The sequence below is a fragment of the Ambystoma mexicanum genome, chromosome 4p, assembly GCF_040938575.1.
Source record: "Ambystoma mexicanum isolate Mex_15411 chromosome 4p, UKY_AmexF1_1, whole genome shotgun sequence".
Lineage (NCBI taxonomy): Eukaryota > Metazoa > Chordata > Amphibia > Caudata > Ambystomatidae > Ambystoma > Ambystoma mexicanum.
This window is the reverse complement of record NC_090927.1, coordinates 692,470,417-692,491,347: the sequence shown is the minus strand read 5'-3', so window position 1 is coordinate 692,491,347 and position 20,931 is coordinate 692,470,417. Positions and strand designations below refer to the sequence as shown.

General features: G+C 43.2%; 1 protein-coding gene across 1 annotated transcript in view; it reads left to right on the top strand.

Moving 5' to 3' along the window:
- Nucleotides 1-20,931, top strand: part of LOC138453423 (CD109 antigen-like) — a 1,481,241-nt gene that overhangs the window by 1,153,821 nt on the left and 306,489 nt on the right. Inside the window, exons 23-24 of the mRNA XM_069606256.1 lie at nucleotides 2,281-2,457; nucleotides 11,517-11,598. Coding sequence (XP_069462357.1) covers nucleotides 2,281-2,457; nucleotides 11,517-11,598 — 259 coding nt within the window. The remainder of the gene's footprint in view (nucleotides 1-2,280; nucleotides 2,458-11,516; nucleotides 11,599-20,931) is intronic.

Below are 20,931 nucleotides of genomic sequence, written 5' to 3'. Positions count from 1 at the left end.
TGTGCTGCATAAAAGCAGGGCTTTGGGGACTGGAACTTCAGAAGTCGCCACAGGACTTGAGAAACCGACGAGGGAGAAGCTGAGCCGACCTACCACGACGACACCACCGGTGGAGCCCTGCGGAACCGACTCACCACTTCCCGACGACAGAGAAGATCTCCCGGTTGGAGAGGTTTCTTCCCCTGACTGGTGGGCACAACCAGTTTACCTTCTTCTCTTCGCATCCCAGGCCGTCTTGTGGTCGAATTGCCCGTGCCAAGCACCCCGGCAACCGGATAGCCACTTACCACTGGACCGCGAATAAAAGGACAGCTCCTTTTACCTGAGAACTCTGCGGCTGGTTTCTTCCCTGGCAGTGCAACGGACTCCTGTCTTCCTCCATGACGAGATCCTCTCTTCCCCCGGACGAAGCACCAACTTGCATCTGCTGCCAGGAACAACTGCCCCCGCTGGAGTATTCTCAACACTTTAAGGTACCGTGTCCGCCAGGCCTCCCTTTCTAAAGATTGCTACAAGGTAATAATAACCCCTTAACCTTCTGGACTGGGCTGGCCGCCTTGACCCTCTAACTGGTCCCTTTCTTTTGGTCCAACTCTTTTTGAAACTTTACAAGACTCTTGTGCACTTCAACCGTGTGACCTTGGACACATTTCGTTCTGATCCTCTTAAAGTGGATCCGGCCTACTGAACTCTAACTTCACGGTTTTACTTGCCTCCCTCTCTTGTTTTGTTCTTATGAAAGCGTTGGGATCTGTTTCATATTATTCTCTGCTTTTCTCTCCCTTTTTAAACGAATTATTAGAGTGCCATCTGCGTTAAGCGCTCACCGCTGTCTGAAAATAAGTGGGGCATTACTTAAGACTTGTCTAATATTCTTCTAAGGGATCTTTTAGTGACCGTGTTTTTGAATTGCTTACTATTAGTGCCTGTGTGTTTTTCTAGATGTGGTTTTAAATAAATAATTATATATGTTTTACACCAAGCTCTGGTCAGTGTTTACTTGTTCTACTGTGTTCTTTTGACCTATTGTGAATACTCTGTATACTGCCTAACTCTTCTTGAGGGAAGTCTGACTGCTCAGCCACAGCTACCAAGTGAATCAGTGTGGTACAGACTGCTACCAAGTGGGTTTACTGCCAAACACCTGTAGTCTTAAATCTTTTGCAGTGGTCCCAGAGGGAACTGCACAGGTTTCTGCCTAACAATCTGTACATGACTGCAATCCGCCTATTTCCTAACACGCACACATATGAATGTAGTAAAATGCCTGGGAAGTCTGGTGACTCAGTTGGATGTTCTCTATCAGTTAAGGGGCGTACAACCTGTTGGCACCCGTACCTGGAGACAATATGTGGACATTTGTAAAATGTGACATTTTAAGTGTTTTGCGTTATAGTGCATACCGATATCAAATGGATTTGAGAATATGTTGGGGGGAGACAGTGGGAGGGGAGGTGGCCAGTTCAGCCACAGTTCAGATTGAGAAGGAGTTGAAATTTGAAATGTGTTCAAATTTGTAAAATCTAAAATATGTGGTTTGCTTTGATATTGCAATGTACACCAAGGTTTATGTATGCATCTTTAAAATAAAAACAGATTTTAAACACACAAAAATACAGTAAAGAGTGCACAAAGTGGTGTTTACGGTGAGATGTGGGGGAATGGTAGGAAAATCATATAGATTTCACTTAGAGATTGGCTTTAAAATGGGTGGGACACATAGTTAAACAACACAAATCCATCCTCCTATACCGGCTGCATCGAAATGCATTAGAGACCCTCATTCAAAGTCCCTATTTGAAGCTCTTATTTTAATGACAATAGTTTCAGCTTGAGGTAGCGCTTTCAACGACACCTAATAGCCAAAACTAAAAGATGAGTTTGACACATTATGTGTACATTTCACCATTAATCAAGTTGTATTTTGTGCTATAAACGTTGACGGTTTTATCATCAGGTGGGCATGGTGTTGTGTACCATGTGCAATGTTACACTGAAATTGCAATAAAAGCCAAGCTTTCATGTGAAAAAACAAGATTTTTTTGTCAATGTTTTCATTTTTTTGCCCATGAAAGAGCCAAATCCTGCAGCTGACCATTAATGGACGTGTTTTTCCAGTTGAGCACATCGACATACCCACAAACCACCAAATAGTAAAGGTTTTACCTAGCTTAGAAAGAGCAAACCTTTCCCATTGTGCCCATTTTACCAGAGCAGTATATATAATTTGTCATGTCTTTGTGTCGTGTATATGTCAAGTCGATTTCTTGTTTTACACAGGTGATATACTTGGGCCATCCATCAATGGCTTGGAGTCATTGATCCAGATGCCTTATGGCTGTGGTGAACAGAATATGATCAACTTTGCTCCTAATATTTATATATTGGATTATTTAACTAAAACGAAGCAACTGACACATAACACTGAGCAGAAATCCATTTTTTTAATGAAAGAAGGTACGTATTCTACAAATATTCATGACTATCAGAGTTATTTTGGTATGACTTGTATCATGTCCCAGAAACTGTTGTCACACCTTTCTTCCATCTGCTTCACTCAGTTTCTGTATGTTCCTTTCACTATATTGAGATATGATATGATAGGTTATTTATAACGCGCTTAATACCCAGAGGTTTCTAAGCAATGAACATTCCCAAACACGTTCTTTAAACTGTTTCAACCTTTGGTGGCAGCAGATGGCCAGCCACTTGGATGTCTGTATCTGCCATCATCGTTGTAATCTGTAACCCCCTGGCATGATGCTTTGTTATGTTATTTGGTATTTATATAGCGCTCTATCATTGGTATGACCTCAAAGCTCTGTTAGGTTGAACGACCCTCGGGGACCGTAGTCCAGGTCAGTTGAGAGAATAAGGTGTTTCAGGGTGCTTGGGAGCACCAGTTATATATGTGCAGCTGATGTAATTGCCTGATGGTAGCTGCATCCTAGCATTAGGTGTGGTGATATTGAAATCAGTTGATTGTGTGCAGTCTGGCCAGTGGACACCAAAACTGGGTACTGGCTGCTTTGGACCTGTATGAGGCTTATGTGTGCAGCTAGCCTGGTTTGTCATGGGATATAGCTGCGTTTTATTAGAATGATGAGGTGCTTGTGTGTTAATGTATGTGAGCAGCTAGGCCAAAAATGATCAAGAGGTATAGCTGCATTCTGATTGAGTGATGGTGTAGGGAAGAGAGTAAGCGTAGTGATATGGGAGCTGAGAGTTTGGGTTGAGTTATGATCTAAAACGTAGGTAAGTAAATTAGGCCCTCGGGGACCGTAGTCCAGGTAAGTTGAGAGAATACGGTGTTGTAGGGTGCTTTGGTGCACCAGTTATGTGTGAAGCTGATGTAATTTCCTGATGGTAGCTGCATCCAAGCATTAGGTGTGGTGGTATTGATGTCTGTTGAATGTGTGCAGTCTGGCGGGTGGACACCAAGAGTGGATATGAGTCCTGCAGAGCGGGAGAGAGGGCCAGGTATCCCAATACATTACGTTTCACTTTACAATAGACGAAGGGGAGGCTGTACCTAGATTTGAGAGTCCATGTTTGCTTAACATTCAAAATGATATGTAAGTGCGGGACCTGCCAACACCCACAACTCTATCCAAGTGTTGGATCTGCCAACATTCAAAATCCTGTCTAGATGCAACACAGGCTAGTTTCCACAGTTCTATCTGAGTGTGGCGCTTGCTAAAATTCTCAATTCTATCCAAGTGTGGCATTTACTTAGCATTCACAATTTTCCATCTAAGTGAGGCAATTGATATTATTCACAATTCTATCCAAGTGTGGCATTTGCTAACATTCACAATTCTATCCAAGTGTTCCATTTACTTATCGTTCACAATTCCATGTAAGTGTGGCATTGCCCCGGTCTACACTTGCATCTAAGTGTGGCGCTTACCAACATTCAGAATTCTATCCAAGTGTGGCATTTACTTAACATTCACAATCCTATCTGGATGCAGCATAGACAAACCTTCACAGTTCTATCTAGGTGCGATACTTACCAGCAATCACAATTCTATGTAGATGCGACACAGGCCATTGTTCACAACTCTAACTAAGTGTGGCATTTACTTAACATTCACAGTTCTATCTTGGTCCGGCGTAGGCTAATGTTCACAATTCTATCTAAATGTGATGCTGGCTAACAACCACAATTATATGTAGATGGGATGCAGGCTAATGTTCACAAATCTATGTTCTATGTTATGATGTAAGGTAATGCAGAGTGCCAGGGCTTTCTCGCGTAGAGTGATTGCTCTACTCCCGACTCATGCCACACTTACTTTGGGAGTTGCTGCTGGTTGACGGCTGGCTACTGGCTTCTCCTGCTGACACCTGCAGACACAATCTGGAGCCGCCTCTGTTGGAGCCGCCCTTTGCCTTGGGGACCTTAGCCGCAGGGGCTGCCGGGCAGAGGGCTGCCCTGGAAAGGTCAGTTATAACCAGGTGGACGTACCAATCAGGGGAGGTGGGCAGGTTGAGAGGTGGGAGGGATACGGTGGGACTGGGAAAAGACCAGACACAAACAAAGGACTACACCCCAGGGACTGCACATGTTAAGTTTAAACTCTAACATGTTATTGACTTCTGTTTGTCTACACTGAAGACTGTGCTTCCAGTTGACCTTTCCCTTATTTGCCTATTACCGAACACCCCTTCACAATCATGCACACATCTGTGTGTCTGTGCTGATATCCTGTCATTCCAAACAGTGGTGGTACAAATTGTATAATATTAGAAGTGCAGAAAATGAAACGCATTCCACTGGTTGCTTAGAGTTTTTTTAATGTTCACGTTCAAATGTTACTGCTCACTCTGGACTGAGGGGCTGGATGCAGTACTGTGCAAGACAAGGTGAGGAGTCTTTGGCACATTCTAGAATAATAATGCAATGAGATAATCCATTTTATGATGGCCCCGACCCCTACGACTGAAGTGAAACAGCAGAAATCACTGTCATGTCAATAGGTGGGCTCTCCCTAGTCGCTCTCGCGACCAGTCCCCTTCCTCTGATCTGCACATCCAGTTGGTGAAATGTTATATTTCAGGGCCTCTGGCATGTGTGCACTCTAACAATCAATCATAGGGGATCTAAGTACTACATAGATCTCCAGAAAACGAAAGAAATGTTAGTGTCTAAATTGCACACAATGTGGCAGTAGTTTCTCTGTTATCTGGAAGTTTACTTGAGAGTTATTGCACAGACCTGAGGCATACCGGACCCATTTGACCCGCGTTGCAGCTAGCATCGCAGGATACATGTGGGAAAAGGACTGGCCAGCCCTACAACAATTGCACTGAGATGCAAGCATTCAAATCACTGCAACAATTCAACGTTTATTACAAAGCAGGCAATGGATGTTGCGAGGGAGCCACTGGAGGGGATGGGGTAACACAAAATAAAGATGCTTAATTTGCCCCCCTTTACCTCCCTCGATACCGTTGCTAAAGAGTGAAGTAGGATATGAAGTCGTCATACTTGTTGGTGGAAGAAGGCCTTAAAAATAGTTATTTCAAAGAGTCGCTATTCACAAATAGGTTTGAAACGGGAGCATTGCTTTCAAATCCACTTGATAGATGACATTCTGAAGAACATTTAAGAACGATGTCACAAACAAAACCTGGTCCAATCCGGATACGGACACCGAATGTGTTTAAATTCATCTCGAAGACTTGGAATCTGCTTCATTGCCCCCAGATTGTTTTCTGGTAAAAGCTATCAATTGGCATATTCGTGTACAGTATTCCATCAGTAGGGGCCCCTTTTGTCAGCAAAAAAAGGGCAAATGGCACCTGCTCCGGACCCACTTAAGATGTAAGTTGCTGCCTTTGTTGGGGGCAATTACTCTACGAAGTGTTTATATAACTCTGTTCCGACTACGACAAATGGTGCAAGAATTGCACAGCCCTGCAATGATGGCCGACATACAGCTTGTACACAGAGACCAGCTCACAAAAATATAATTGTATGAAATAAAAGTTGTGCTTAACAACCAGGATCTCTTGATCAGTTTGAAGGTCTTAAATATCATGATTTATAGTCATCTTTGATCATTTAAATGTCATCTTTCAGCAATGCCACGATGGCTTCAAGCAGTTGTTCCATTAGGCATTTTCCTTGTCTGTGCCTGCACTTCCATGCCTCGATGGCCGAACCTGCACTCGGTTTGCCAGTGCTTTCAATGCCTGACATCTGCTAGAGTGTTTGGACATGTAGTGCTTCAGTTATTGTTGCCTATTTTGGCTTCATGTGTGTAACGGGCAATGCAATGTTGTGTGGGGCATGTCATTATGCACAAGCAGAGCAGTGTTCCATATGAAGGTGGCCCCCCAACAGCATGGGGTATGTATGATGAGCCACCTTAGGCCCGGTAGGCACTCGCATCTAGGGAACCACTCTGACCTCACTCGATGAGCTAAGATTGTCAGCACAGCTGGTGGCAGAACCTATCTGTTTATTGCTGCTTTGGGGCTACACTGTTGGAACCACCACTGATTCACTGCTACCACTTCCTCCAATCGCAGTCATTCAAAGATGCGTTCCTTTGCTAAATTAATGGTTGCGTCCAGTGAGGCTGTTATCTCGGTCACCCACCCTCTAACCCCATCTGATCATTAGATTTTGTCCTATGGCTGACACTTCTCAGAGTGTTTAAATGTCTTTCTCACATGCATGGTGTACAGGGTTTCTGCTTCAATGGTTTTTGGTGCCAATAAAGGACACTAAGAGAATTGAGATTAACCCAATTGTAAAGCGGGAGGAGGAAGGGAATCCAATCATGAGCCTGATCAGTTTACCAAAAAAATCAAGAGTAATATAAAATCCCACAGCGCAGGACAGGAAGCTCAGAAGACTGGATTGCCAACCTCCAGTTGGAAAGTGATTAGTAGGAGAGACCGAACACAGAAAAAGAGAGGAATCTGAAAGTCTGCTCATTTTCTTAGGAGAAGCCGCGATTGAGAGTAATAAGGACATTTTCAAGCCTGCTGCGGCTATATATGAAGACACTGGCTGAGACATGGACAGAAGGGTTCCACACACCTATTAGGTTCTATGTCTATGGGTCGCGCAAAAAGGTTTGCACCTGCAATTGCAGCACAAAAGGTTGCAATTCTGCAGGAGCAACCTTTTGTGTGTGGTCCTCTCCCAGTCCATGTCGGGGGGTATCCTCCCTGAACCTCCAGCAACTGTGCAGCATCCTGCGCCCCCTCCCACTCCCTCTCCCATTTACATGATGTGGGCTACTGTCTCAGGCTGCCCGCTTCTCTCCTCCTTGGGTACTCTTTGTGCCGGAAGCAGGGCAGAGTTTAGCACGCTTTTGTGAGTAACCTTTTGTAAACCGGGCTTCTGGTGCCATGGCACACAGACTGTGTATGGCCTACTCATGGCTATCCCAGGCACTGGAAGGAGCCAGAGACCTCGAAGGAGAACCAACAGCCTGTTAAGAAATGATAGTTTTGACAGAAGATAATTCCTGGTTGAAAATATATCAGCCTGAATATATTAGTTGGTATGTGTGTGTGTGTCAAAAGTATTGCTACCCACAAGGTATTGTCATCCACAAGGGTAACTCACAGCTGCAGTATGATCGTATCTATCCCAAATCTGGACCAAATCAGTATGGGATACTTGCTTACAGAAGTTGATCAAGAAGCCAGTTAGGTGCTGTATCCCGCAAACTGAGAATTCAAGAAGTGAGTTAGACAATATATCCCTGGGACTAAGAAGCTAAAAAAGTAGCTGTTTGCTATATTTCTGAGACGATATATTAGCATATTTGACATGGCCAGATTGGTGTTTAGAGAAGGATCCCTTTTGAAGTTAACTAATCCTGACCGCTTTAATAATAGTTTGTATTCCTAAAGACAGGGAAAAGCTGGGGAGGTGCCCCCTTCCTGTTATTTCCTATAACATGTGCTATCCATCCTAACACTTTCAGTACAGCTTTAGGTTTTAGTCAGTCCTCTTCGAGGAGTTCATGACACACAGCCTGTGGCTTCTAAATAGGTGTTTAACTTCATTTCTGACTAATGTAATTTGTTTACCCTTTGTCACAATACCTTTTGATGGGGCCCAACCTTTTCAGATGTAAATCCGATAAGTCCTTAAAAAGAGTTCAAAGCTTCAAAGGCCGTGGTTTTGGTTTGGACCTGCAGCACCTTAGAAGGGGCCTGATTCCTGGCAACCTGATGTTAGGGAACTTTTATGAAAGGACCATCTATATTAAGTGTTCTCTTTTGTCACATATTTGGTCAAATCAGGCAGTAAACTAATATTCCACTTGGACCTACCTCTCATCACCAGGCACCTTGCGTAACTCGCAGAAATGTACTTGTTCACTCAGAAACCCAGTGGTAAAGCAGCAGGTCAATGGTCGAAACAATTTCCTTCCTTCATATTTGCAGACCCAACCCATCTTGTGATATGAATATTGTGCTTTCTACTCTTCATAAAGCCTGTTGTTTTGAATGCTTCTTTCTTGATTCCCATCACTTGAACATGGCGAATCAGACAAAGGCACGTTTTTTTTTCTTGCTCAGAGCTCTTTCTTAAAATTCCATTATGACTTGGTGGTACTATGTATAAACCATAGTACTATATGAATTTCAACTAAACCATGATATCCATATCCCAGTCTTCGTTCCCAACTCAGAGTCCAGATTCTGTGAGGGTGCTCCACAATCTGAATGTGAGCCAGCATTGAGATTTTGCCTGGAGAGAAAGAAAAATGTATGGTATGCAATACACAGTTCGTGACACATGAAGATGGCCCTCCAGGTCAAAAGAAGCTGAATCCACCATTGTTCATTGAATTGTGTCAGGGAATCACGAGCACCATTCCCTCCAACATCTTTAAGGACCTTAGTACTGATAGGGGTCTACTCGGTATAGAAATGTTAGCACTCTGGTAAAGGAAGCATCTGGCTTGGTGGTGCTGGTCCCAAGAAGAGGAATAAACCACTGATGGACTTGTGGGTGCAGAAAAATCACTTACTATTCATGAATGAGCTGGAAATGCTCCTTTTTGTCAAGGCTTTCCCAGGCCTGGACTAAGACATACTGGCAGAGCACTCTTTGCATGTTCGATCAAGGATCCATCCAGCTAGCCTTTGCAGTAACTAGACCCATCCCTGCAGATATTCTCCTGTGCCATCTTGTAAAACTAGAAGTAAATACTAAAGAAACAAGAATGAAAAAACACACAGACATGGCGAGATCACAAGACACAGAAATCGTAATAAACTGAATGCATGTTTATTATTCATGACAACAGAATGTAAATATAGCAATGAGAGCCAATCTAGTAATGAAAGCACCAAGCGATGGGCCTCTTAGCAAAAAAGCTCACCTACCCGCTCCCTCCAGCACTCTACTCTAGCTAGCTACACACACACACACCCTCCTCCGAGAGCTCACTCGCACACACACATACTTCTGAACAGAAAACCACTGTTCTACATTAGCATTGTGGCAATGACGCACATTAGATATATTTCATGCGTAAAAATCATTTAATAGAACACAGAATGTGTCTACTTACGTGTATACATTGTTATGGCATGAACTGTACTAGAACATATTCTAAGAAGCGAACATTCTTTTTCACGTACGAGGCATCCTAACTCCTGCAGAATGAAAACATTCTACATGCTATCTCTGCAGTCCTGTAGTCAAGGCTATATTCTCTGTGACAAAGGATCTGACAGTCTATCAATAGACACGTTTGTTATGATAACATCGCTCACACTGTGTGTCTGCGCACACAATTCTCTCTACGCGCTCAGCAAAAAGCCTAATTCATATGGAGAGAAAGCATGTCATATCTAGCGCCTAAAACTACAGCATGTGCTATCCAAAATAACAAGCTCATAGATTTCAGCTAATATCAATCTATGATCAAAACAAACTATAATGCTTAAACATAGCTTAAGCTAAATGGATGCATGAATGGATGAATGAATGGAATAGCTCATGCTAAACTATCATAGATAAATGCAGACTAACAATCTCACCCCCCCCCACTTCGAACTGCGTGTGCATCTACACTTGTCTGCCCAGTTCCCAAAAGGCCTTTCATCTAGGACACCTCCCCCTACCTGAACGAAGCCAAGAGCACCTATGAGACTTTAATTAAGCACCAGTAGATGTGTGCCACAATGATCCTTTCGGTGCCAATTGATCATTGGGATCCTCCCTTTTACCTTCTTTCTTCATGAACTGTTGGCTCCACTGACACTTAACACCAGATCTCAACCAACGTGTACCCTTTTCAACAGTTAACTACCTTGTGTGGTTGGTCCTTCAGGATTGCAGTCTCCGGGCTCTGCATTAGTTGAAATCTGTTCCCTCATTCCCCTTTCTCTCCTTCCACTTCCTCAGAACAATTCCTATGCCTCCCTCCTATTGACTCCTACTCCTCTCTTACACCCTTCTCCCTCTCCCAGCACTCTTGTGTTTTTCTTTCTCTGCATGTAAGGCTGTAGAAAACCTTTAATGAATAGCTGAAATTAATACATAATGGTCTTTTTCTTATTCACGAAAATCTCATCTCCAAAGGGTCTATGCGCCCACCTGGTCAGAAAAAACGCTCCCTCTATGGCCTTTAAGGGGCATGTCCTTGAAGCAGGTATAGAGAATGGCCACATGGGCTATGCCTCATGCAGTCTATAAACATTCCACAATGCATTCCTCTTAAACATCAGGTTTGCTGTTCCAAAAAGCAGTGCAGTACACTACACAATTGATAGCATAGCTGCGTTTTTGCTTCTGGGTGAAGTTCAGTAGTATTGCCAACCTCCCATTTATTAAATGCTTTGTAATTACCCGAAAGTATTGGGAAAAGGGGTCCAGACATACCCTTAAAAAGAGCCGTGAACTGGACACACTGATAAAAGCGACGTGTGGTTGGGGACGGGAACATGTCCAAGTGAGGACCTCTGTGTGGTTGTCAGTGTTCAAGCATCTTGTACAAAAACCTGTTTGTAATTTAATTTCGCTTCGCATCATGACCCGGTCCTGTCCCTATCCTGAGGAAGATATCTGATATGCATGGAGAAAAGGGGAACATGTATTCGGAGTATAGTAGTCCCTGCAGTTACACTGAGATTTATTTGATGTATGCTTATTCCATATGATCTTTAAAAAAAAAAAAAAAAATTCCATCCTCGTCCTAGATTGATCTCCTGTCCTGGTAAAATCCAACCATCTACCAACTGCCATAACTGAAGGAAATGGCATACACTCGGCATACATTGCTTAAGGCCTGGGCTGAGCAGCAGGAGAACAGATGCGGGTGCCTCTTGAGTAATTGTAGAGCATTGTTTTGATTTGGTAATGCTTTCATGAATAGTTGCCCTTACACTCAACTTGCTTAATATTCCCGATAGTAACGATTACTCTGATTAGCCTTTCTTACCACCTCTGATCTATACAATCTATACATTTCAAACTTTACATTCCAAAATATGTGAGATTTACTTGTTGTTTTCTTTCTTGTTAGGTTATCAAAGGGAGCTTCTCTTCCAAAGAGATGATGGCTCTTTCAGTGCATTTGGGGCCTCGGATGCTTCTGGAAGTACATGGTAGGTCTCTGCACCTCAATCCACTTCACTCTAGCTTGGGTTCACTTATAGTTTGAATAAACCTATGAGCACTGATGTTAGATATCCATACAAAATATCAGACAAGCTGCACATCATACCCTGACATACCTGAATGTGTTAACACAAACTGTCATCAAATATGAATCTTGGCATGATATCACATTAGTCAGACATTTCTAAACAAATAGCATCTGTTGTGTAAAAAATATATAATTAATGTTATCTAAATCGAAGTTTTAAAATATATTTTTCTTCTAAATCGAAGTTTTAAAATATATTATTCTTCTATGTTCGAAACATTTGGAATTGTGGCAACAGTAACACAGCTAGTAACACTGGGCATCATCACGAGTTTGGAGGTAACCCTTAAATGCGGCAGAAATGCTATTACCGCCGCATTTAAGGGTCCGTCAAATCATGGCCTTAGCTGATTTCCCCCCAGCGCCGAGGAAATCCGCCGGCAGTAATAGCATGAAAATAACCGTTCCGCCAAATCCGTGATCCGGCGCTAATAGCGCCAGGTGGGGTTTGGCGGTAAGGCTAATAGCACCAGCGGTAATACTGTCGGCGTTACTGCCCAACTCGTGATGAGGCCCACTGTCTTTGTATTAGTAGCACAGTAAAACAAGCATTGTCTATGCCAATAGTTTTGGTATTTGCAGGTATTTATATATTTACTATGGGGAAGGAATGAGGAATGACAGCATAGGGCGGAAGGAATAACGGCGCAAGGGGAGAAGAATGATAGTGCAAGGGGGAAGGAATGATAGCACAAGGGGGGTTGTTTACCCTTGATGCCAAGCAAAAATGGCCATATCACTTTTTTTTTTTTTTTTTTTTTTGATGCTGTAGTTTATTTGAAAACTTTTTCATCATTTGCTTGAGTTGGATTGGCTTTTTTTATTTTGTTTGTTTAGTTCGAGTATAGAAGATAGGAAGAGAGCAATTGTGTAAGTGTACTTGTTGTTGTGGCCGCTGAGGAGAGCGGTCCATCTTTCTTGCGTACACATTTGTGTCGATGAAAGTTGAAAAAAAGCACCGAATTCTTTGCGTTGTGAGGCGAGTTCATTACATTCCATAACGAGGTGGAATATGGTTTCCTTGATTTTTTGGTCTTTGCAGAACCTGCAGTAGTTGTCTTCGTGCTTGATCTGTCTTTTTGTAGATAGGTATGCTTTTGTAGGAAGAATGTTTAGGCGAATTTTTAGAAATGTTGTTCGAATGGTTTGGTCTGGGAAGGTTTGCAGGTAGGCTGGTGGTTCGTGGATTCTCCTATTGTCTTTTGTGCAATGTAGATTCTGTTTGTAGGTATTTTTTTGTTGGATGGTCTTTATCCAGTCGTTGTGCAGCAGTTTTGTTTTTGCGTGTTGTGGACTAAGTATAAGCAGTTCTTCTGTGATATTTTCACTATCCATTTCTTTTCTCATTGTATCTTTCCATTTTTGCAATATTGTCGTATTGAAGGTGTTTTCTTTATGTCGCAGTATTTGAATTGCTGGAGTTTTCCCATCTGTCAGTATTTTGCGAAAAATATCTAGTCTTTTCCATTGTACAACTGATTCAATTGATTGAGTTGCCAATTCATAGCGTATTCTTGGCATTGGAAATGTTTGCGGGAGTCGAAGGACTTTGCGCCAGAAAGCCGCTTCATATTTTGTCCAGTTGACTCTCTGAACGTTCAACATTGCTTCAGTACCGTAGGTCAGAATCGGAATGTACTTGTGTCTGTAGTAGGAGATAATTGGCTTGAAGGAGAACTTGCCGTATTTTCTGTGAAGGAGGCAGCCTTGTCTTGATAGCGTTTGAGATGTTTGTTCGATTTTGTCTATCCACTGCTCTTCTGATTTTGACTGATTTATTGTGATCCCTAGGTATTTGAACGAAGTAACATTTTCTATTTCGACATTGTTGATCGTAAAGATACGCTGGTTTGTTCTTTTTTTTAGTGGTTTGGTGAGAGTCATTGTCTTTGTTTTTTCCGTATTGATCGTTAGTTCGTTTTTTTCATGTAATGGCTTAGGTCTGCCAGTGTCGTTTGTAACCCAGTCGGTGTTTTGTCTAGTAACACAATGTCATCGGCGTATGCCATGACTGGGACTGGGATCGAGTTGATTTGGGGGGGATTGGTTTTATGTGATTTTAGATGTTCTTCAATATCAGCAGTGAACAAGTTGTAGAGTGTCGCTGCGAGAGGACAGCCTTGTTTGAGTCCATTTTCTGTTGGTATGGCAGATGTTGTAGCTCCTTGTCTCGACAATTTAACTTTTATCGTGGTTTTTGAATACAGCAGAATAATCGGTTCTAGGATATCAGGTGGACAGTTCCATGTTCTAAGTTTCAACCATAGTTTTTCGCGTGAGATTGCGTCAAAAGCCATTTTTAGGTCAATAAATGCTGCGTAGATTGTCGAGTTGGAGTTGATAGCTTCATGTTTAATTACTTGTAGTAATATCAGGTTGAGGTTTGTTCCAACATTGGCCGTGAATCCTGTTTGTCTGGTCGAGAATTTATTGTTTTTTATGGCCCACGCGGTGAGTTGGTTTAGAAGTACTGCTGCGAATAGTTTTCCTAGCGGATCGAGCAGAGCAATCGGTCGGAAGTTTTGGGGGTCTTCTCTAGGGCCTTGTTTGTGGATTGGTACAATTACTGCTGTTCTCCAGGAGTTTGGTATTCTGTGCAGTTTATTGATCAGTTTTGTGATGTGGCATAGGAGGCTTGCCCAAGCGTTAGGATCTTCTTTGATTATGGCATTGGATAGTCCATCTGGGCCTGGTGCTCTAGAAGTATTGAGTTTGTTAATCAGGAGGATGAAATCTTCAAATTCTGCGTGTACTTTCCATGTTGGGTCTGTTGTGGGCTGTGTATTCTGTTGATCTGTTTCTCGTGGTGCGTAAATGGTAGTAAAGTGCGTTATCCATTTTTCTTGGGTTACATTAGCTGTAAGCTTGTGCTGTTTTTGTTGATTGTCATTGAGTAAGTTCCAAAGTTCTTTTGTATTGTGGGATTTGTGGATTTTCAATATGTTTTCTGCATCTGCTTGCTGAATGAGACTTTTTTGTGATTTAGTCCAGTTTCGATGGTTGTTTTTCAGAATTTTAATCTGGTTTGAGGTATCGAGAGCTGGAGTTTTCTTTAACTGTCTTATTGTTCGGTTTAAGACTTTTTTCCTTTCGGCAATTTCTTGGTTGTAGGAATGTCGATGGTCTTTCTGCGGGCGATTTTTACTGGTTTGTCAGAACGGAATTAGGATCCATTCGTAGTCGATTTTTAGAGCATTTGTCAGACTTGCCTGTAGGAATTTTTCCGGTAATGAGGCTAAGGATGCTTGTGGGATTCTCAGTCTTGTTGTTGTTCCGTTTAGTTCTAATAGAGGAGATGGTAATGCTGACTCTATTTTTTCCAGTGTCGCTTCAGAGTGGGCGGTAAGTTGATTGTGGTCGCTCCTGTCTGTTAATATCGTCTGAACGTTTGTGACTGATTGGTGAAGTTTTTCAGATAGAAATATATAATCGATGATTGCATGGGATGAACCTCTGCTCCATGTTGGTGTATAGGATTTCGAAGTGTTCCCTTGACTTAGAAGGAGTAGGTTGCGTATCGTGGTTTCTTTTATCCATCTCTTTGCATTTGCCGATAAATCCGAGTCCTTTAAGAGGCCACCGTTCTTATCATATAACTTGATGTTCAGGTCGCCACATATTATTATTTCCAATGACGGGTATTTAGTTGTGGCCTCATCGATTGAGATGAAAACTCCGTCTAGGAACGTATCTGTTGATATTGCTAGTGGGTTCCAATAGAGGTTTAGGATTAGGATTGTTGAATTGTTTTTGTCTTCTCGCTTTTGCTGGTTTTTTGTACATATTATTGTGGTCAGTTGAGTCCAAGGGTTTATGTTCTCGGAGAGTATTGCTGTGCTGTGAGGGTTTATCTTGATTAGGGTGAGTAAGCCTGAAGCAGGTCTTCCTTGTTTTTGTACGATAGCTGGGTTTAGGAATGTGATAAAACCATTGCATGCCGGTGGATCGCTGAGCCAGGTTTCTTGGAGGCATATGAATTGGTATTGCTCTAGTTCAGCGGCTGTGTCCGTGAACAGATGTAGATTTCCTCTGGTGTTCCACGAGCACAATGACCACATAAATCCATAGTTCGTTAATTGTTATGAGTTTGAGTTCATTGAGTATTCTGTAGATTCTGTTTCTAAAAAGGTGTTTTCAAAGTCATAGATTCTTCTAATTGCGTGGGCATCTGTCTGGTCGTTGGCTTTTTATTGAGTCTTCTATAGATGCAATGTCTGATGAAGGAGTTTCAAAGCTTGTTCTGTTGGGTTTGTTATTTCTGTTTGAGTTTGCTTCTTCTGAGGCATGATTTGAGTATCTATCGTCAGTTGCCTGTTTTTGTTTCCTTTGGTCAATGTTTTTTCCTTCGTAACTTGCTGTTGCTTTATATTTTGGTTTGCTTGGTATTCTTGTGAATGTTGAGGCCCAGCATGAGAAGCCCAATTTGTGTAATTGTCTTCGTGTTGATATGATGAGTTCTTGGTTATTGGGGTCCGGGAGCTCTATGACGATCTTGTCCAAGTTCCGATCGTCTTTAAAGGTTATCAGAGCAATGTCTTTTGTTGTGAGTTTGTTCAGGCGAGGTATTACGCCAAAAAGGCGTAGTAGATTTGTTCTATTTAGAATTACCGGTTCCAGGTTTTTATTTGCATTTTCAATGTGGATTTCATATATTTCATTTTGTCGTAGTGGATTGACAAATGTTGGTCGGATCTGGCTGTGTCGACTGGAGTCTTGTGGTGTTGTTGTTATCGAGATCGACGAGATGGGGTCATAGGGTTCATCTATGGTTGTGGTTGTTGAGATGTTTTCCATTGAGATCATTGAGATTTCTTCTAGGGAGAGTTCAGTAGAGTTGTCTTGATTTTGTTTCGATTGTTGGTCAAGGATTGAGACGTATTCGTCGATTATTATGTAACTCGTCTGGCTTATTGGTTGCGAAGACTGTTGATTGTTTTCTGATGGTTGTTCTTCATGAGTGGTCATGTTTAGCAATTCCTCGTCGATCGGCGATTGTGGCGGGATAGGTTGCGCTAATTTGGGTTTTGTCTGGGCTAGCTGAACTTGAATACTTTGTGTGTTGGCAACTGGTAGTTTCTTCTTTGATTGTTGAGCAATTTGGGTGTTCTGGTTTATATTTCTTAGAAACGCTCGCAAGCCCGTTTGTCGTTTTTTGTTATTTTTCTGTTGGGTGCATTTTATTTCATTTGTTGTTTTTTCTTTTTCGAAAATCTGAAAGTTTTCATTTGGATTCTTTGTTGTGTTGCTTGGGGTAATGGTTTCTGTTTTTTGTTAGTAATATTTTGACTCGGTTCTTTTGGTATTTGTTGGGCACGGTCCGAGGTGGTTTCAGGTAGTTGTTGTGTCTGAGTTGGACATTGTGGCGATTTTAGAAACGGCGGGCTTTGTAGCCGTTGGTCGTTTGGTCTGGTTGCTTGCTGATGATGGTGTTCTTTGAGCATCTGTAATAGTTCTCCTGTAAGTTTTGTTTTCTCTTGTCGGTCTCCTCTTGCGATCTCAGCTAGTCTTTGTTGCCACCAGTGTGACTCGTCTGCTTCTATTGTCAGTCTTGATTCCACTGTCGAGACAAAATGTTCGATGTGTATCTGTTTTGAATGGATTAGCGCTAGAAGGGTCGCTTGATCTTTTATTGAATCTTTCAAATCTTCATATAGTTTCAAGAAGGGGATCATCGACTGGGAGTGTGTTGCGATGAGCATATTTTGCAAGTCTAACATTGTTGTTGGAATTCTTGGGTGTGTATCTTCTTCAGCTTGTTCGTGGTTGTCGTTTTTCTGTTGGGGGTCTTTTGGTTTTTGGTTCTTGATTATTGGGTCTGGGGTATAGTATGATTCATCCGAGTCATAGTTGAATCGTGATGGGACAGTTTTACGTTCATCCAATTCTGGTTGTCGTTCTTTTTTCATCTGCTTGTTTTGGTTTCCATAGGGGATACATGGTGTTGATGTTGATTGCATTTGATTTGCTTCTGTTAGGTCTCCAAATACTTCTTTTCTTTTTTCTGCAGTAGTCATGATTGACTCAATTTCAGTAATGTCCAGTGATAGTTTTGCCAGTTTGTTTCTTGTTTTGGATGTTATTGGTTCCACTGTGCTAGTGGATTTAGCGGAGTTGTGGGTTTTAAGCCACGCAAGTCGTGCTAGTCTTGCTTTTTCTTTTTGCTTCAGTTGGTCTGGTGTTGGAGCTGCTGATTTTGTGGTTAAGTCTTGTGTTCGTTCAGTTTGTTGGCAGTTTGAGGTTGGCTTGAAGCCGACAGGGTCAGCTGTGTGTTTTGGTTCTTGATTATTAGCAATTTCCTGAGGATTGCTATCTATTTCGTGTGGTTTCTTCGATTCCATGGATTGCTGATTTTGGATTTGTTTGTCCGGTGTTAATTCCTGTTTTGTGGTTGTCTGCAACTGTTTGGTTATAAGTTCCATGGGTTCTTTATTGCTGGTTATAAGATTTGTTAGGGTGTCTTGTATCACGTTGTTTGAAGGATCTTGTTTTGTGGGCTGGTGATTTGTGTTCAGAGCAATTGAAGGATTGATCAGTTGCTGTTTAAGTTCGAGTTGGAGAGCCGGTAATGATGGTACGGACATGGTGGGTTGTCTAGTTTTTGTAGTTGGATTCTGAGCTTGAGGTTTAATGTCCGGGCTATTTAGCCCAGTTGAGATAAGTTGCTGATTTTCTACTGTACTGTGTGACTCCACTAATAGTCGGGGGGGATGTCACAGTGGAATTAACAGTTTCTAGATTTTGGTCTCTGATATCTTCTGAGTTCTGTTTAGAATGTGAATTCTGTGTCAGGGACTTTGGGATTTCTTTGTACAATGTCACTTTCTTGAAGGATTGCTCCAGTGTTAGCTGTAGTGAATCTTGTTCCGTGGTGTTAGCGATCGCGGTCTTGGTTGTTTGTCTTGTTTTTGGGCGTTGAGTTGGGTGTTGTTTATTGGTGCGAATTGTTGTCATTGTTTCCCGGTTGTAGTTTGCTAAACTTAAGTTTTGGGAGGTTCCTATTTGGTTTCTCAGAGTACTGGCCCCCTGGTTAGGGCCTGCTGCTTTTGTCTTTGTCTAATTCAAACGTTTTGGTATTTGGTGCGGTCAAGTTGTTTTGGGGCCGAGAGTAGGGTTCTATGCAGCTTACTGTACTAGATTGAGCTGGGTTAGATGGTGTGTCGTTTGAGATTCAAGGGTCGTATCCTGTCGGTCTCCCGATCGATGAGGGTGCACAGGTGTATGTTCGTTGCGGTCTTCCGCGTTTTTTTTTTTTTTTTGGAGTTCGCTTTCAGGATCCAAGGGTCGAACCCTTTCGGTCTCCTGATCAGCGAGGCTGCGCAGGTGTATCTTCGTTTCACTCTTCTGTAGTGGATCAAGTTGCGCTTTCAGGATCCAAGGGCCGAACCCTTTCGGTCTCCTGATCAGCGAGGCTGCGCTGGTGTGTCTTCGTTTCGGTCTTCTGTAGAGGATCAAGTTGCGCTTTCAGGATCCAAGGGCGGGACCCTTTCGGTTTCCTGATCGGCGCATGGTACGAGGTTGTATGATCGTTTTGTTTCTCTGGAGCGGTTAGGGTTGAGGTTTCAGGATCCAAGGGGCAAACCCTTTCGGTCTCCTGATCAGCGAAGGTAGGCAGATGTTTGCTCTTTACGATTTTCTGCGGTAGGTAGAGTTGGAGGTAGTCTATTACAGACTTCAGTTAGTCGGTAGGGATCAGATCAGGATCCAAGGGTCGAACCTTTTCGGTCTCCTGATCGGTAGGCGTAGATAGATGTTTGTGCTTCACGGTTTTCTGCAGTAGGTCGAGTTACAGTTTGTTGTAGATTTCGATTAGTCGACTGGGGCGTTGACGTATATTCTTTCTGTTCTGTTGGGACTGTTGTTTTGGTGTTGTGATGTTCGGGGTCTAGGGGGTGAGGCGGGGAGATTTTTTTTTTTTTTTTCCCGCTTTTTATATAATTAAAAGGAGGGGGTTTTGAATAAAAGCATTTTTAGGGCAGCATTTACTGCGAAATTGGGTAGGAGGACGAGTATCTGCTGCGCCGCGCGTTTGCCTGTTTGCTGGGGCGGGTGCTGCTTTCAGATTGCTCTATGTGGCATTCAGCCGAGGTCGGTTGTGCTATTTCTTTCTTCGTCGGGGTCCTGACGAGCTGGTATAGGGTGTTATGGGGCTGCTGTACAGCTGCGGGTGCCGGGAGTCAGCACGTTGAGTGGCAGGGGCGGGGCCGCAAAAGCACGAGCAGCAGAGGAGTCTGTTCGGTGTCGGGTGGAGTGGAGGCGCGTGTACGCCAGGCACAAGCAGGCTCCGGCGTCAGAGGGGAGTCGCGCAGCTCCAGGCCAGCCGATGCGGGCACACGAGGGGACAGCGCAGCTGTCAGCAGTCGCGACGGGGCTCAAGTGGAGAGTCGATCCGCAAATTCGGCGTCAGTGATGCAGAGCGTGGGTAAGTGGGAGTCGGGGAGCCTGTCACGGCGTTGAATTCCCGCGAGGCAGGCAGCGGTGCTTTGGGTGTATGTGACAATCCGTACCGATGGTTGTTGGAAAGAGGGCGGATTTGTCTTTGCTGGGAAGGTGAGAGGCTCACCAGGATGTTATTAATTGGTTGGGATCAGATGTTTGTGTCTTGTTCAGCAGTGGGTTGCCGCCAAAGACAGCGGGACAATCTGTTCAGCTCGTTCAGCTCGTGATGAGAGGCAGGTCACCTGCAAAGTTTTAAATGTCTTTGAATGATTCAGTAGGTGGATTTTCTGGGGGGGCGCCGCGGAGCCTGCAGAGCCTAAAGACCAAAAGACTCTGCAGCAGACTCCGCGGCCGCTCCGCGGTCTTCTGGGTATTTTAAAGGCACCAGATGGAAGCAGGTGAAACAAAAATAGGACAAAAAGCAGGTCCTCACAGGGTTCAGGAGCAGAAGCTGTAGAGTCCTCTCGCAACCGCAACCAAAAGACTCTGCAGCAGACTCCGCCATATCACATTAAGAAAGTATATGCAGACTGGCACGATGGACACACTGACTGATAGCTGTCAGTGAGTGTATCCACGTTGCATAAAGGAGGGGGGTCATCCGCTACTCCGTGGCAGCACGGCACGTGGTGAGGGTGCAAGCAGGTACGTTTTTTAAATTTTGTCTAATGTATCTGTATGTATAAATACTGTATGTATACAGACACATTACAAACAATAAAAAAAATACGTACCTGGTTGCACCCTCACCACGTCCCACCGCAGAGGACCGGATAGCCCTCCCATCCTCAAGCTG